The 17,140-nt window shown below is 39.4% G+C and overlaps 1 protein-coding gene across 1 annotated transcript in view; it reads left to right on the forward strand.

Annotated features, from left to right (window-relative positions):
- LOC105453258 (venom dipeptidyl peptidase 4) overlaps nucleotides 1–17,140 on the forward strand; it is a gene marked incomplete at its 5' end in the record, with an annotated part of 75,538 nt that overhangs the window by 45,918 nt on the left and 12,480 nt on the right. The window contains 2 exons of the mRNA XM_011695050.1: nucleotides 5,506–5,728; nucleotides 12,892–13,079. Coding sequence (XP_011693352.1) covers nucleotides 5,506–5,728; nucleotides 12,892–13,079 — 411 coding nt within the window. The remainder of the gene's footprint in view (nucleotides 1–5,505; nucleotides 5,729–12,891; nucleotides 13,080–17,140) is intronic.

Consider the following 17,140-nt stretch of genomic DNA (forward strand, 5'->3'; position numbering starts at 1 on the left):
CTGTCGGCATTAGCATCATCCCAGATGTCCAAACACTAGCTAAAACCTTTTGAATTGTTTAGGATCATGATATTGATAAAGGCCAACGATCTTGGCCATCTTTAGCTAGTGTTTGTACACCTTGGATGATGCTAATGCCGACAGTACTCCAACTTTCAAGCTTTATAACTCAAGATTTATTTTATAAAAAAATATTTCATTTATGTGTTTTGGAAAGTGCTCGAGGCGTGCTATAAGAACATGTAATGAAAAATTGGGGGTTCCATTAAAAAAGTTCAAAGTGACCTTGTCCTGACCTTGACGACGCCACTCGGGGTCAAACCAATGTTATCATCTTATGTCCCCCTCGAAACCAAACAACTTTTGTCTAAAAAATTTTTCTCTCCCGGGCTTGATTTTCGAGATATTCGACTGGATGGATTAAAATGGTCCACCCTGTATACGTGTACATGCTTTTAATATCGCGCGCAGCAACTGTATACTGAAGGGGTAACTTCGCAACTTCGGAACTTGGCGAATCGGCAGCTGCGCGAAGTCGCGCGCGCCGCGAATGCGAGTTCGTAGGAGCGGGTGGTATCTGCTGATACCCCGCGAGCGTTGCAAAACAAAACTGGCACGCACTCGGAGAGAGTTTGTATTTATCAGCCCCCACGGGCACGATGGATTCGCTGATTAATTTCCTTACGGAACACTTACCGCGCTCAAAAGGCCGAACGCGCTATATCCGGGCGCGCGGCGCTCCGAGCTGCAAGTCCGTAATTAAATGGCACAGCAGCGGATATATATCACTCGCAATAACTAATGTACCGGGGATCAATTCTAGTAATGCATCAGGTTGGCGGGCGGTGGAGGGGCGGGAGGAGGAGGACGGGCTCTACCAAGAAGAAAAGAAAAATTACTCTTATCGGTTATCCGACTCGACCAGGCGGGACGAGCCAATTTCGTTCAATTAAATCATCAGAATTCTCTCTTTTGCTTCGTATAGCTTTTTTTATTAAAAAAAAGGTCTCCTGACGAATTACGCAACTGGTTAATTAATTGATGGTAAGCGTAACAGATGTTAGGGGAGAGTTGCCGAATGCGTAGACCACTAAAGATATTTTTGGTTATATTTTACATTTGGTATTATTTAGAATGCAAACGAACGTTGGAAATTGTAGCTTGATGTTCAAGGCATCTAATATTACATGTTAAATCTTTCACTAATAGCAAATTAATTTGTTCTAAGCTTTTTTGCAACATGCTGTCAAAAGCACGATTCAGCAAACCGGTCGCCTAAATCGTACCTGTGAATTTCATTAATAGTACCTTCTTCTAAAGTCTAAACTATTGAATTTATGAATGAAAATAATTAAAAACACAAGATTGATAAAAGAATCATGAATTAATATCTACTTTAGTTGTAATTTATCAAACAATAGCTATTTTGCTTACGCAACCCGATGACAGTTTTTTCCTCTACAGACTTGCTACAGAACAACTTCGATCGTGTTAAAATAAATGTTGATTGTGTCATATGATCTAAAGATAAAGATACATTAGTGTTCCTAAATTGTACCGATACGATATAAGAACTCTTATGCTCGTTAGGTACGATTTAGAAAACTGGACAGAGATGATAAAAATATTGATATAATTTTTATAATAATTGTAAATATGTATATGTTGCAGCCTTTTTGTATAATCAGCCTTTTTGCAAAAAGGTTAGCCTCTTTGCAAAAAGACGCCTTTTTGCATAACGCCTTCGAAAATGGTTTGGGTTAGGTTAGCTGGACGGTGCCCCCCCGTAGGGGGGGGGCTCAACATACTGCCTCCACACATGTACTTTACAACGCAAAGCCAGTGATCCACATGGGTTTGCAATGAATGTTTGCAATAAATGATTTAATCCAAACCATATATTTCTTGGCGTTATCCAAAAAGGCGTCGTTTTGTAAAAAGGCTGATTATACAAAAAGCCTGCGACATATATACAATGAATGTAAAATATGCTTTCATAAACTTTCTTTTAGGAAAAAATAACGATTCAATTAAAAATTGCATGGTTACATTAGTATCAGATATATAAATTGATCAAAAATTTACATCAATTGTATCTGATTTTTTAAAATGTTGATAGCATGAACAAAATAAGATGTAACCTGTTCATTTTTTGTCTATCTTACACATTTCTTATTTACTTCATATTTTTGTTACTAAATGTTAAGTGGAACTATAAAATATTGAAGAGGTACGCTTTATGAGACCGGTACGCATTTGGCAACTCTCCTCTACTTCGTGATTTATTTTGATATAATTCGCGACGTAATTACAGCACTTATTTACATACACCGAAAAAATCTCAAATAAAAAAAATATCAAAATCGCGAGTTTGATTAGAAAGTTCTAAATTGAAGATATCATTCGATTCGAGGCTATTCGAGGACCCTGCTTTCACACGTAAAATTCATGCAAAATTCAGCGGATTCCTGCTTTTCGCAGATCGTTTCCCGAATTCCTTCGATTACGAACAATCTCTAATTCGCCATAAATAGGCAACATATCTCTGAATACCGCATAGTCCGTTCGGAATTTGATCCGACGCATAACACGTTATCATCCTCTCCGATTATGACAATGAGGTATCGGCTGCCAAGCGGAGTCTCGAGGGTCATCTCCCCCTCCCCCCCGGATGCCCTCCGCTCGGTACCGCTGACTTGCTTGAAATCGATCGATCTTCATTTTCGAAGAAAGGTGCGCGCGCGTGCGATGTCGGAGCCGCCGAAAGTTGCAATTCTCGAATATATATATATACGCGGCGCGGTAGAATGACGGCGGCGAGGCCCCGAGGTCGTTCAAGATTGATGCGATAGGCTAAATTAACAGGATGCTCGAATTAATCCATTCTAAATAACCCCGAGTCATCTATCTTACCAGTCCGGCGGAACTGCCGGCGACTTATCGTGTTCGCTCTAGACTACCCTCTCTGGTTTACGCGAGCGGTAGAGAATACACGAACGCGCCCTTGATCCTCCATATATCTTCGATCCTTCGAAGACCTTATATATACATATATATATCGTCAAATATTTAATAATCTCATATATACAGAATACTTTCTCATATATAGGTACGCCGCGGAATGAAAGGAAAATTGGAAGGTAGCACATAACTTTTCAAATTATTCCCCTCACTGAGAGAGAAAAGTGTTTGGTATTTGCTACTATAATTGCATGGTAAAGTAATTATGGTTATGAGCCTCATTTTGATAGTTATTATTCCTATAACTTTAGTACTCTCTAAAATTGAATCAGTATATAATCACCATTGATTCTCTGTACTTATAACTGCAGTGATAAACAGAGTGGAGTATTCAATGTTGTTTCAGTATAATATATGATTCAAACAGTGAATATCACTGAAAGAGAATTGAATTTTAGAGAGTAATAATAATTATATTTATTTACATCCATATATATAGTTGGCGCCGAAAATGACTATACATTATAATTAAATTATAATAATTGCAACCTTTTTTTCTCCAGTATTTACTTTAAAAAAACGCTCGCTTATAATTGCAGAGATATTTAAGAACAGAAACATTACGTCATTATCTGAAACATTAATTCATGTAATTCAATCACGTAGTTTTCGTAAAATTTTTAGAAAACAATTTTCTTAAAAAAAATTTCGATTCTAAATTTATCTCGAGGATTTGTTATTTAAAAAATTTAGAAACCACAGCGCTGCTGATCGATGTGCGGCGATCGTTAGCGTAAGCGTTACGAATTCTACAAGTTTTCAGACCACGTCTGGCAATTCCATTCGCAATGCTGCATTACTGAGCGCTGCAATTTGCATACGCATAGATAAGATGCAGGGAATCTTCAAACAAACAGCATAAGTTTGGTTGCATCAAGCAGTAGTTATGCTAATATTACGCTAACATACGAATGTAATTAAACACTAATTTAAAACTAACATACACATATATCATCAACGATAATTAAATTATTAAAAAATATATATACTTATTTTTTGTCAAAAATTACACATTTGCATCTATATGTTAATTAAACGTCTTCTCTATTTATTTACTAAAAAATTAATATTATTACATAAATTAAATATTATTACGTAAATTTCTTAAAATGTTTTACTTTAAAATAGCATCTTATTCTACGATATTAAGTTTTAAAGATCTTGAAAAATAAAAAAGATAATCAAGTTTCTTTTTACATATGATTATATTATTATAATTTATTCGTCAGAAATAAAACAGGAAATACAATCTGAAATATTTTACTGAAAATCCTCTGGACGGATTGTATCTAAAAATTACTTATCGCTCTTTTCGTTTTTTCACTAAAAAATCACTAAATAATTTTATTAATTACAAATAAATCCTCTCGGATCAAAATTACAATTATAAAGTAAGTAGCAAGAGAAAACGATTCTCTCGCGAGTTACTTTAAAAGCGTCGGCTTGATGTGATCCTCCCTTTATCCCGGCTAGAAATGACTCCATACTTTAGTTGCGGCGCAAAGGCACTCGGTTTTTGAAAGAAAAAGATAGGTACTTTACGTAATGCATCCCCCTTGCACCCTGAAGGCGGCTCCCGACCCCGTCGGGAGCCCGGCTGAGAACAATAGATCTGATTAATGCGTGATGGTATCAGCGGCACACAGGTACGGGCGCAAGCCGGCGGACAGTCAATGGCCGCAATTTACACCATCAGCTTTCTGATTGTATCTAATGGGCCGCATTCTGCTGACGTAGCCGCTTGATGGCCCAGAACGGGGGAGACTCTCAATAAATCGCGGCACCGCCGGGTCTCCCCGATGACAAGCGCGCGGTCCATATGGAAATTGTGTGCACTTCTGTTTAGCGGGCGGTGCACAGCGCCGTTCGTATTCCGCGCTGATGGACTGTCCGGAGAACATCTGGCGACGGTCGAAGGGGGCGAGGGGTGGGGAGGGGAGGGAATTAGCAAGACACGAGATATAATAGCCGCGGCTAAATATATACCGCGCCGGGACGGACGGATTCCCGGCGAAGTATAGCATCGAGCTGCTTAGTGGACAATTTGTCTTCGCCGGCGGTCCCTTTATCGCGTATCTTGCCGCGTGTCGCAACAGGTGTTCTCCATGTCCCGTGATGCAGAATACCGAAGAACCTAATTTCTTAGCGGTAATGTGTCGGCGCGACGCTTGCTGCACGGCCGACGCGGATATTCCGGGACGCCAGGCGATATTTTCGCCGCCGCGCGCTTGTGCACGTACGTTTTAACGCGACGATCCCGATTCTCGCATCCAGTTCATTGCATCGCGCGAAATAAAAATTACATATCCGTGATTGATCGCGCGCGCTGCAGTTCCGAGAGAGTAAAGAAGAAATTTCGAAAAAAAAAAAAAAAAAACACGTACAGTCGGCAGAAAAAATCTATCGCACGTCAGACTTTTGAAGGCAATAACTTGATCGTACAGAATTACTTATCGAGGGAAAATGTACTTGTCCTTGTTACAGGTACTACTTGGCCACTTCGGAACGCGAGTCGGCGGTTCAGCATTTGTACAGAGTGCCGCTGCTGGATCCGGGGCACAAGTCGACGTGTTTGACTTGTAACATTGTCAGAGAGAAGGACGGCAGCCGCTGTTTGTACAACAGCGCTAAATTCTCCACTGACAATTCGCATTACGTGCTCACTTGTGCCGGACCCGGAGTACCCGATATAGCTATCTACAATAAGGTAAGCTATCTATCTGACGCTTCTACGTTTCCCGCAGCTCTTAATTTTTCCAAAATTCGTAAATATTGTTTCAAATCTTGAAGAAGCTCTCCTACTTAAATTTTCTAATTAGAAAAATTAAAAAGAAATATTTTAGTGAAAGCGGAGAAACAAGATTTTTACGTTATCAAAATCAGTCGCTATAGCGTTGCATTAATAAAGTTATTGCGAAAATAGATGACGCGTTTAATAAAAAAGAAATAAATCTTTGAGGGATTAAATTAAATAAAATTAAACTTAGCAACAATGAAACAATGCCAAACGCAGGGCGATATGCGGTTGTTCTTCTATAAAATATACGCGTTGGGTTTAAAAACTTTGAAAAATGGCATAGAATTTAATTATGTATTATATATATATATATATATATATATATATATATATATTTGCATAGAGACGTGTACATTCTATAGAAGCTCTTTGAAGCAATTAATATCCGAAATTCGAAATAATGAGCGTAATCCATCAGATTTGGATCTCTAATTTCATCAGGCAAGGGAACGTAACAGGTATCTCGTATATATTCCTGCCTTCTCCCGTGCTAGTTCCAGCTTTGAGTGCAATGTTATTGCCGCGCAGCGCGTTTGATAGGTTTCATCAATCATTACGTTGTATGCGGCCCGGATTTCTACAAATTTCAATCCCCTTCGAATAGAGCGAGAGCGAGAGAACGAGAGAGAGAGAGAGAGAGAGAGAGAGAGAAGGAGGGAGAGCTCGTGCATGTATCCTGTGAAATTCCTTTTGCTCCGCGCGTTGCATTACGAATCACGATATTATATCCGAGCCGCGGAACAATGATCTTTCGTATCGTACACGTATTCGCATGCGGTATAGACGTATGGATGACAGCCGCGTAATTCTGCTAGTAGAGGTACATGAACCGCCGGTGGATCGCTACCAGACAACTGAATCGAATAAATTTCGTTACAGCAATAGAATACGCGCTCGCGGGTAGTAGTAGTAGTAGTAGTAGTAGTAGTAGTAGTAGGTACTACTCTATGCCGTCCACGGTTTAGTCCCGGCTGCACGCCGCCGCGGCCGCGAGTAATATACGAGCGAGCACGGCGCGGCCTGTGCACCGCGGCGCGCTCTCGCTCGGCTAACGGCACAACAAAGCCTCTCGGTCCCTCGAAATCCCGCGCGCGCAAAACACATTGCGCCGGCGATATACGCCCGCCCGTTCGCTCGGCCTAATCAGATCGAAATCACCACCGAGGCAGATTATCGCGACATTGTTGGCGACCTCGTAAAAAGCGCGTTATACAACGCGAGGCTGCGCGATAGCGGGCCGGGGCGATGCGTTACCTAAAGCCGCGTATATGCTTTCCGTGTATTCCCGTATTGTTTTCGAATATACGCGGAAAAGGGAACAATTAAGCGCGTGAACGAAAAAAAAAATCATTATTTCGACGTGCAAGTGTAATTGCGTTTGGTGGAGTAATTAAAAATTGTATGGTAATTAAATGTGTTAAAAAAAAACGAAACATCAAAATGAAAAAAAGGTGAGCTTTTACCGCGATTAAATCGTTGATAATTGAAAAATGAGCTGCTATCGTACATATATTTTGAAGTGTGGCGGTGTTACAAAACTATCTAAATTTTGCCCCGGCTGGCCGCTGTTTGACCGCGTGTCTGCCTGCAACCGGTTTTCGACCCAGTCACGTTTTGTATCAATTTCCAATTTCGCTACGTAAATAAAACACGTTGAGAGAAATGGCGCAATCAACAACGGCCGCTGGCTGGAATCGACGATTCAGAAGCGTCGCGTATAAATTTAATAACTTACAGAGTGGACAATGTTGCAGAGAATGAAATGAAATTTGTCGCGCCATGGTCTTTAGTGAAACAATCGTCAAAAAGGGATTCAGCGCCGCTCTTTATCGAATAACTTTACTTAAATCTCTAACGGATTTACCTGTTAAATACAAATGTTTATAAATACATTTCATATCGTTTGAACGAAATATTATAAAAATAAGGGAAAATGATTGTCGAATATTCTGTAAAATCTGAATATTACGACAGAATTCGCAAAATTCTCCTCTTGATAAATAAGCAGATATAGAAATTACTTAGTAATTACTTTTCTATTTATTTCATAACTCCTACTTCTTCATTTTAATATTAATTTATACTTCATAACTTTTCTATTTACAAAGTATTGTTGTGACAATTTGTGACATGCAATCAGAATGCAATTATATCTCGGTATCGCTTTTATAGTGACATTTTCGATAATGCCCACATTGAAAACACGGTATTATAATCACGTCATGCAAAGTGAAATCGATAATCACTCGTGTTTATGTCAATACTGCTATTTAACATGTTCCAACCTGTATATTATTTTGAAATCTTTGTATCGTATGATATTTACAGAATAAGGAATATATCGATGAAAATCTTAACGCATCATAAAGTGTCTCTTGATAAACTAAAAAAGAATAAAGTAAAATTTATCCATATTTATGTAATGGGCGAAATATATAATTTTAACATTAAAGGATCTCAACTGGAAAATTTAGCCTTTCGCACGAAATTTCGATAATTTCGCGTCACACGTGATTTTAATCTCAATTCGAAACTGCCTCTTCCTCTTTTCGAATTATAACATTCACCATACTATCGACAAATAAAAGCATATTTAATTAATTACGATTAGCAGGTTTAATTCATTAATGATAACCAACATCGGTGAAAACCGTGAAAGCGTGAAATCGTTATTCATATAACTACGTACATATAAAACTTGATTATCTCGCATTAATACAAGCGTTCATTTCTCATTCCAACATTATGACTTTTAATTACTATAACGTTTTCAACTCTGACAAAAGCATATTTATGTAGCAGCGAGCATATTAGTGCGCGTGTTACGACGTTTTGTTACGGCGTTTTAAGCATATTTCGCTTCTTTATTTAAGAACCTTTTCCGCGAAGTAATTAATGTTATTACTTTTTTAAATTATTAAATTCTTTTTAATTACGTTTTTTAAATTTTGTAAAAATTATTATTTATTTTAGTAATATGAAAATTTATTAAAAATATAGATATTAAATTTGCAGTTATTAATTGCAGAAATGGGAATAAGAAGTACAATTTTATCGAGAAGAAGTACAATTTAATCTTCACTTCAAAAATCGTATAAATAAATAAAAATTACACGAATTTTAAATCGATCGACTGAAATAAGAATATAAAATAAATTACAAATACATCTTTCGAGGATCAACAGCCATAGCCACTACTGTTTTTTCTCGTCAAAAAGACTTCGATCTAGAATGACTCGGCACAAGAGCCTGAGTATATCAGTCAAGGAGGAACTCCGCCTCGGACCGATTTTCCTCTCTTCCCTCCTTCCAAGTCTATCTATAATCTATCCGTCCATTTGCTTATTCGCCAATCTACCTGCGCGCCTGCCGTCCTCGGAGAAAAAGTTTGCGGTCGGATGAAAGTTTCATTACTTTCGATAATCAAATTCCTCCGTCGACTTTCCATGACGACAGACGGATCGGAGCGCGCCCCGTAAATTGCCGGGGCGAGAAAAGGAGGAATGCAAGCCGGGCATGAACGATGGCGGGTTATTCACATACGAGAGAGATCTAAATCAGCGGATTATTATTAACAACAATTGCTCCGCCGAGAAATAAAAGTTCACGTACCGCACTTTCTGTTCCGCGTCAGATTTAAATAGATACACGGAAAGAACAATTTTGCTGAATCCAGATCTGAAAATAATTTTTGTACAATAATCAAAATAATTTTGTACGAAAGTCAAAGCGATTGCTAGAATATTAAAACGTTTTATAGCAATGCTCGTCAGCTTTAACATTCCAACAAATTATTTTGATAATTCAACAAAAAATTTTTTTCAAATCTATTTTTAGCAAAATTTTTAAACCTTTCAACAAAATTGTTCTTTCCGTGTAGGTTCTTACTTTGTCCTTTATTCACATAAATTTAAATTATATAATATAATAAATAATAATATACAATATAATATATGATAAAATTTACTAAAATAATTTGCCAAAATATAAATATATTGTACTAAAATAATATAGTTAAATATTATAACACGGCCGACACAAGTATTAGGGCCTTTAAATTATGTTGCTTTCGGGATTTTGAAACGTCTCGACTCACCATGGCGCGATAGTACGGGATACGCTCGATCTACATCGGGTTATCTGCTTTGTAATCTGATTGCCGCAGCCGACAGACGGACGACGAGGAGGAAGTGGAAAAGTGAAGAACTCGTTGAACTTCGAGGGCACCTAACGCAGAATGTCGAGAACGAATCCACGTGCTTTATCGCGATCAACGGAGCGAAAATCTGACTATCCCCCGTCGCAGCGCCTTTATCGCTTATTTTCACGCGGCCGCTTAATGCTGATAATTGGTCTTCTCGCCCGGGGAAACCCGTCGACAATGAGCGTTAATTCAATTACGTTAAAGAGCGACCTTGTCGATGAAATTCACGCTTTCAGACCGGCGCGGCGTGCGGATCGGGTTTTGCTTTCCTTCGCGACTTTGGTCGTTTTAATTAACGCGAATTCTCTTTCGCTTCGTAAAGTCCGTCGTCGAATAATTACAGATAATCTATACAAAGCGCGTTCGAAAGAATTTCACTCACTTTTATATTTGTATTGTAACAATAATAAGTTGCACGAAATATATTACTATACGCTCACTTTCTTGGCCCCTCCAAATCGAAACGAAATCCTATAAACATTCGTCAACGATTTGCAGAGATTGTATCTCGGTGAAAATTTTTCATAAAAGGAGCGACGTGGCGATTACAGGACAACCGCACGTTTTTAATATCACCTTTTCGAGGATTAATAGAGCGATTTTGTTACACGCGAATATTGCACGTGCGTCAGCGAAGTCGCAAACAGGCACGTACAAAATCCCCTCTGGAATCCCTTTGTCGAATCTTCGTTGCGCTTCGACGCGATTGACGAGGCACTCCTGCATGCCGATCCAATTACGTCGATATTATGAATACGGACTATTATCGAAATTTACAAAAGGCTCAAAGTGATGCCAATTGATCGCGCTTTCCGACATGCCATTATTAGCTCTCCGCTGTGCGCGCCCGAAGAAACTCCCCCTCCCCCCCCCGTCCTTTCCCCGCGATGATGGGGGAAAATTCCCATATATGATTTACGCAGCGAGGTTTTTCTCATTTGGAGCTGATCCTCTTTTTTTCTCGTGAACCATTTAACAATGGCTCCAACTCGCGGTCATTTGCGATATGCAAATACAGTTACATTCTACGCGATTCTAACTCGTGACTGAGTTTCCGTGACAATAAAGTTCAAATAAGTTACGTACCGTTATTTGAACTTTTCCCTCTTGCTCTGCGTCCGGGAAAGAAAAAAGAAATATCGAGCGCTTTCAGAGAGGTACGCGATAAATTGAGTGAGAATGTAGAATTATGCATTCTTCTTCACTAAATTATTTGTAGTATTTATCATTAAACAGCTATGTCGTTTGATAGTTTGCAGGAAGGTTAAAATAAAATTTTACTTGAAAGCGATTTCTCAAGCTGAAGAAAAAGAAAAGGTAATTAGTTTCAGTGATAAATTGAAGGAATCTCTATTTTTTTCATCTCTCTCGGGGAGCTAAAACATGTACTGTAAAATTAACGCTGCGGGATAAGAAGTGCTTCGTCGCTTTTTGGCCTCTTCAAAACTTGATCAACTTTGTACGCCGCCGCACGGAGCATACGCGATGACGCGAACTTGCGGCCGTCCTGTATATATACATCTGGTGCAGCGAACCGAGGGGGGAAAAAATGTGTGTGTGTGTGTGTGTGTGTGTGTGTGTGTGTGTGTGTAGTGTGTGTGTGTGTGTGTGTGTGTGTGTGTGTGTGTGTGTGTGTGTGTGTGTGTGTGTGTGTGCGTGTGCGTGTGCGTGTGTGTGTGTGTGTGTGTGTATCCGCTTCTCGATCGAAAATCGATATCGCCGCGTCATATCGCGATCGGCACGAGATTCCCACAAAAGCCGGAAATCTCACCAGATCGCCTGTCATTCCGCGAAGAAAACTTCGGTAACGTGCAGAATCCCGAGTGCGAGCACGGCGCGGCGCTTCCCGAGAAAAAGTTCGCGGCGATGCAAAATCGAGATTCGCCCCCGTCGGGCCGGCGGCGAACTGAACTCGTCGAGTGCTCGGTGCACAAAAGCGCCGCAGATTGCGCGTTACATTTACCCCCGATTCTCGAAGAGGAGGCGGGCGGGCGGACGGGCGCGCGGAACTCGCGCGGGTAAACTCAGTCGCAAAAACCGCCGAGCGGGGGAACTTCGGCGGGCAAATCGTCGGCGGCGCCGTGATTCCGCGAGCATTGGCCCGTTCGACTTTTCTAATGCAATTTTTTGTCGCTGGATGTACCGCGAATACCCTCTTGCCACCCCACCCCTCCCCTCCCCTCCCCACCCTTTCTCCCGTCACGCGTCGAGGAGGGAAAAAAACCTACTCCGAACAACTATCCGCGAAAGTGGCTGCCCTTTGAACCGAATCGATTCCGACCGGCAAACCGCGGCGGAGGGTGCGATTGAAGTTACGAAGTACTTTGGGGAAGGCAAACCGCTAAACGTTCTTCTGGTCCCACGACTTCCCCCGCAAGTTTGCGGGAGTGTCTCCGAGTGTGTTGACGATGTTATTCACCGCCCTGCGGTGTGTAACCTATCGCGATTATGACGACGTCAGAATCAGGAAGTGACCAGCGATCGATGGTGTCCATAACTGGAACGAAGAGGGAAGAAAAATCGTGCCTCGAAGAAGATAGATAGTGTTGCTATTACGCCGGATGAATATCGTAAATGATGAATGGCCCAATAGTTAATCCGCAATTCAAAGTGCATAAGATTAATATCCATTTAATTCGTTATTTATTAAACTATTCATCTCCGGCGTCGGTTAATATCTTTCTGGCTTTAGATTTGAGCTTTCGCGATTTCGAATTCTGCCGTTGAAATTTTAATTTCTTCATAAAAAATTTCAATATCCGATGACAATTTTAAGTAACTAAATTAACTTGTTGATTAAAAAATAATATCAGATAATATTGAAATAATATTAACTTCATTAATTTTTTTCTTGCTTTTCTGCTTTCAGAATACCACGTTGCTCTCCGTGTGGGAGGACAACAAGGTAGTAACTGATATAATAGATGAAAGATCGCAGCCGATCGTCCACAGATACAAAATCCCGGTTCCCGGTGGCTTTAACGCCCAAGTGAGGCTGCTGATACCACCCGGTGCTGACTTGAGCGGCGCCACGAAGTATCCCATGCTGGTCTACGTGTAAGTTTCTTCAGTTTTTTCCAACGATAAATAAAGTCTCTCTCTTAGATAGAAGATACACGCAACCGCCACTTTCGTACTTTATGATTTTCTTTACAATTAATTCCATCTTATATTTGAGCCGTTTAATCTGTGGAACTGCGAAATACGGCAAATTAAAGTAACAACACTTGAGAACATCATTGGTATACATTCGATTTTGCGAAAATTATATCAGACACGCGAATGCTGAGCTATCAAAAGCACTTATTCCAGTCCCTATCATATCCGAGTTCTTAAATTGCGTCGTTTTTCGGCGTCGCGTATATCTCGGCGTTCACTTAAAAGCATCCATATTTTCCGCGACGCGACAAGAAATGTGACAACGCACTCCGCGGGCGTCATCAATCGGTTCCGTCATAATGCACTCGCGAGATAAGCGTAATGGAGGAGCGGTGACGAACGTGCACGGCGCAGAACGGAGAGAGAGAGAGAGCGGTAGCCCTGCAGCACCGTGACGTGAAAACGAAGCTCTCCTTTACGTGGCCCGAATTAGGACGTGATGTAAAACCGCACGAAGCGATGAGTCATTCCGTATTCAGTCTCACGAACGAAAACTTCAGGGCAGCAGCCTCCCCGATAAAAGCGGAGCGCTATCGATCGACACCCGCGCGTCCGTATTTCTTCTAACGACGAAGAAATAGTCGAAATAACACGCCCGTCGAAAGAGAGCTCGTAGCGCGACGTCCGCTTCCATTCCTCTCCATTTCTTTCCCCGATCTCAATTCTTAATTGAGTCTTTTTCAGATTTTAAAATGTACTTTATTTAAAATGTATTTTAAAATGTATTTTATATAAAATGTATTTTAAAATGCATTTTATATAAAAGAAGTGATGCAATTTTTTTAATACAATATTTTGCAAATGTACTTTTACGTTTCATCGAAATGAGTACGTGCGGGGAAAATTGTAAAGAAAATTATTCGTTCACGTCAATTATATGCTTGTGTAAATCGACAGTGATCTCGTTACGAGAAGATAATTCTTCTCTCAAGTCATTAACCGTCGTCGTAATGGTCAGCGGGATGAGCTTTTCATGTTTTCCGCATTTAGAGGGTGCACGTGTAACCCGGCAATGACGTCGAGCCGGCGGTGAGAGCACGACGCTCGAGGCCGATATAACTTTCCGGCGTAAATCCTAATAACACCTAATTTGTAGGCGGTCCTGGCCGAGCTCGAACTTTTGAAAGTACAAAGAGCTTACGATGGAAGTTGCCGCGATGTCCGTCCCTAAAGTGCAAGCCTCGCCGTTGCACATTAACGGTCGGGGGAAAGACGGTAACGCGATCGTTAAAGGAACTCCTCGTTTACTCTTTCCTTAAAATAATCAAATTTTAATTCGATTGGCATATAAAAACATATCTGTGTAGTATGAAAAAAAACCGCGAAAAATCTATATCATTTTAATGTGACGCTGGACGATCGTAATTCAATAACTTACTTTATTTCTTTATTTATTAAGATTTATATTATTTATTAAAGGACTTTGCTACCATTTTGTATTAATTAATTGCCTCTCTGTAAGGAAAAAGTTCCAAAAAAGCTTTTGATAATGCTTATATATTGCCTATTTAATGCCTATATATATTGATAATGCAATTTATGATTATTCTTAACATGTAAACAATAGGAAATTAAACTAGACGCGTAAGTTGAATATTACAAAAAATTTTAAAGTGCCTTTTGATGATCGAGGCTGGATTTTGGTGCCTAATAATATTTGTATATGAATTCTAAGTTCATTATTTAAACTGCGCGTCGAATTAGTGTCAGATTTGTAACGCAATCATAAGCTGAAGCTGGAACAGTGAGATCACAATTAAATTGATCTTCAATTTTTAATATGCGTTTTAAAATATTGTGAAGAAATTATTGCGAAAAATATTAGTTCAATTTAGGTTCCAAATTTATTCTTAAATTTCCATGCTCAATATAAAATTTTCTTAACTTTTATTAACATGTTACTCTTTATTCAAAAGTAATTTTTTTAAATTTCGCTATTTTGCGTACGAGAAAGTAGATGCAAGAGAGCATTTATATTTTCCAAAAATTCTTCGTTTAAGTGAGAATTAATAATTCATCTCGATTTAAATGGTATGTCTCGTTAAACGTTCGCATTAAACGGTTTCGCCGACTTTGAGAATACAAAATGTGGCGACGAGCGGCGCAAAGTTAAATTCATAGGAGAACTATTGCAATTGCCTGCACGGTAGACGCGTCTCGTTCGCTCGACGATGGCGAGTAAAGAGAAGTTTGGGCCTCGACCGTTCGCTTTATAGTGGAGTAATTGTACTGTCCTCGTGTTTGAAACGGTATATTGGATCGCCCAGAGTTTTCACATATCACGGGAGATTCGGGACGATCGCTTGTTCTCTCTGGTTTTCAATGAAATTCCCTGTACGTTCGCTCTAGATCATCGATTGCGATACGAGATGAGACCGTAGGACGACTGTGGGCCGTCGACCTCACCGTGAAATCACGTGCTCTCAGTGCTGTTAAATAAGTATTCCTTCCTGGATTTCACGATGCAGTGAATACTGTGCGATGTGTGTTTCGAGTACCCTCGAGCGGTATTAAAGTGTTTCGACATAAAAACAAAAATTAACGATGAGAGAGAGACAAGCAGTAAATGCATGTAAATGAGGTGATAATGTGATTAAAGTTTTTGCTACTAAATATCGTACGTACTGCACGTGTGCGAAATTTCTATCGCGCTATTTTAGAGACGAGTGACATTCTTCACTCAGGGAAATGTTTCGCTGTTCCAGCTAGAATTCTAAATAGTACACTTAAATTATATCGCTGTTTTTCGTATCTGCTAAAAAATTGTCTGTCATACGTAGAATTTATAGCAGCAATATTCTAAGAATATATACAAGAAAATATAGGCCTCATAATCAAATATAATTGGAGTTTGGACTGATTAAACGTCATAGAAAAAACTTTACTAAATTTGAGAAATAGTTCAGATATAATTTCTGTCTCTGTTATCTATATTAAATACAAAACATGTGGTATCGCAGAGCTTACTAATCACTTATCCGTTTTAGCTAATTTTTTATAACTAAATAATTCTCGCAATAATTGCAAGATTACTTTTTTCAGTGTTATAATTGTAATTCACATGAAAAAAAAAGTGTTTCTCCTCACGGAAAGAACGATTTTGTTGGAGGATCTAAAATTTTTGCTGGATACAGATCTGAAAATAATTCTTGTAGGACCATAAAAATAATTTTATTGGAAAGTTAAAAATAATAAGCGTTGCTATAAAACGTTTTGATGTTCTAGCAATCAGTTTGACTTTTCAATAAAACTTACTTTCAGATCTGAATTCAGCGCAATTGTTCTTTCCGTGCTCCTATTTCTTTTTCGCTTTTTTTTTTTATTATTCAGTACGATAACAACGAACGTTGTTAAGACTGTAATGCTCAGTGTAATAATATTAGTACTCTATTTTCATGCGTTTATGCACCTAACGAAGTTTCTCGCACGATGTAAGCACGCAACGCCGGTCTCTGTTGCGATATATACACAATAGCATCGGCACAATGAAGAGCGCCGCCGCTCGATGTATATCGCGTTTCTGGCCGCCGTTAACGCAATTCCAACTCGTAAATCCGACTCTTTATCCAATTCGCTTTATTATAAAGACGTGAAGCACTCTCACGTGATTACGTCGCACTCCCGCGCCGGGAATAGCACGAGATTACACGTGGCACCGTTTTACATGCGTATTACACGAGATTACTGCAGATCAGCATAATGTCAACCATACTATGGATTTGAAACGAATAGTACGATAACAGTGACTAATTTCTAAACGATAGTTGAAACCTCCTGGCACAGTTAAAATAAATTTTATTCGTCTCATTTGCGAATTAAAAAAATAATAAAGATACATGTGTATGTAAATATATAAATGAATGTGTATAGTTTTTCAATTCAAGAAAGATAGATATTTTACACTGAAAAAAGTAATCTTGCAATTATAGCGAGAATTATTTAAGATCGGAAGAGCACAC

Source organism: Wasmannia auropunctata, unplaced genomic scaffold (genome assembly GCF_000956235.1).
Source record: "Wasmannia auropunctata unplaced genomic scaffold, wasmannia.A_1.0 LD336000.1, whole genome shotgun sequence".
NCBI lineage: Eukaryota > Metazoa > Arthropoda > Insecta > Hymenoptera > Formicidae > Wasmannia > Wasmannia auropunctata.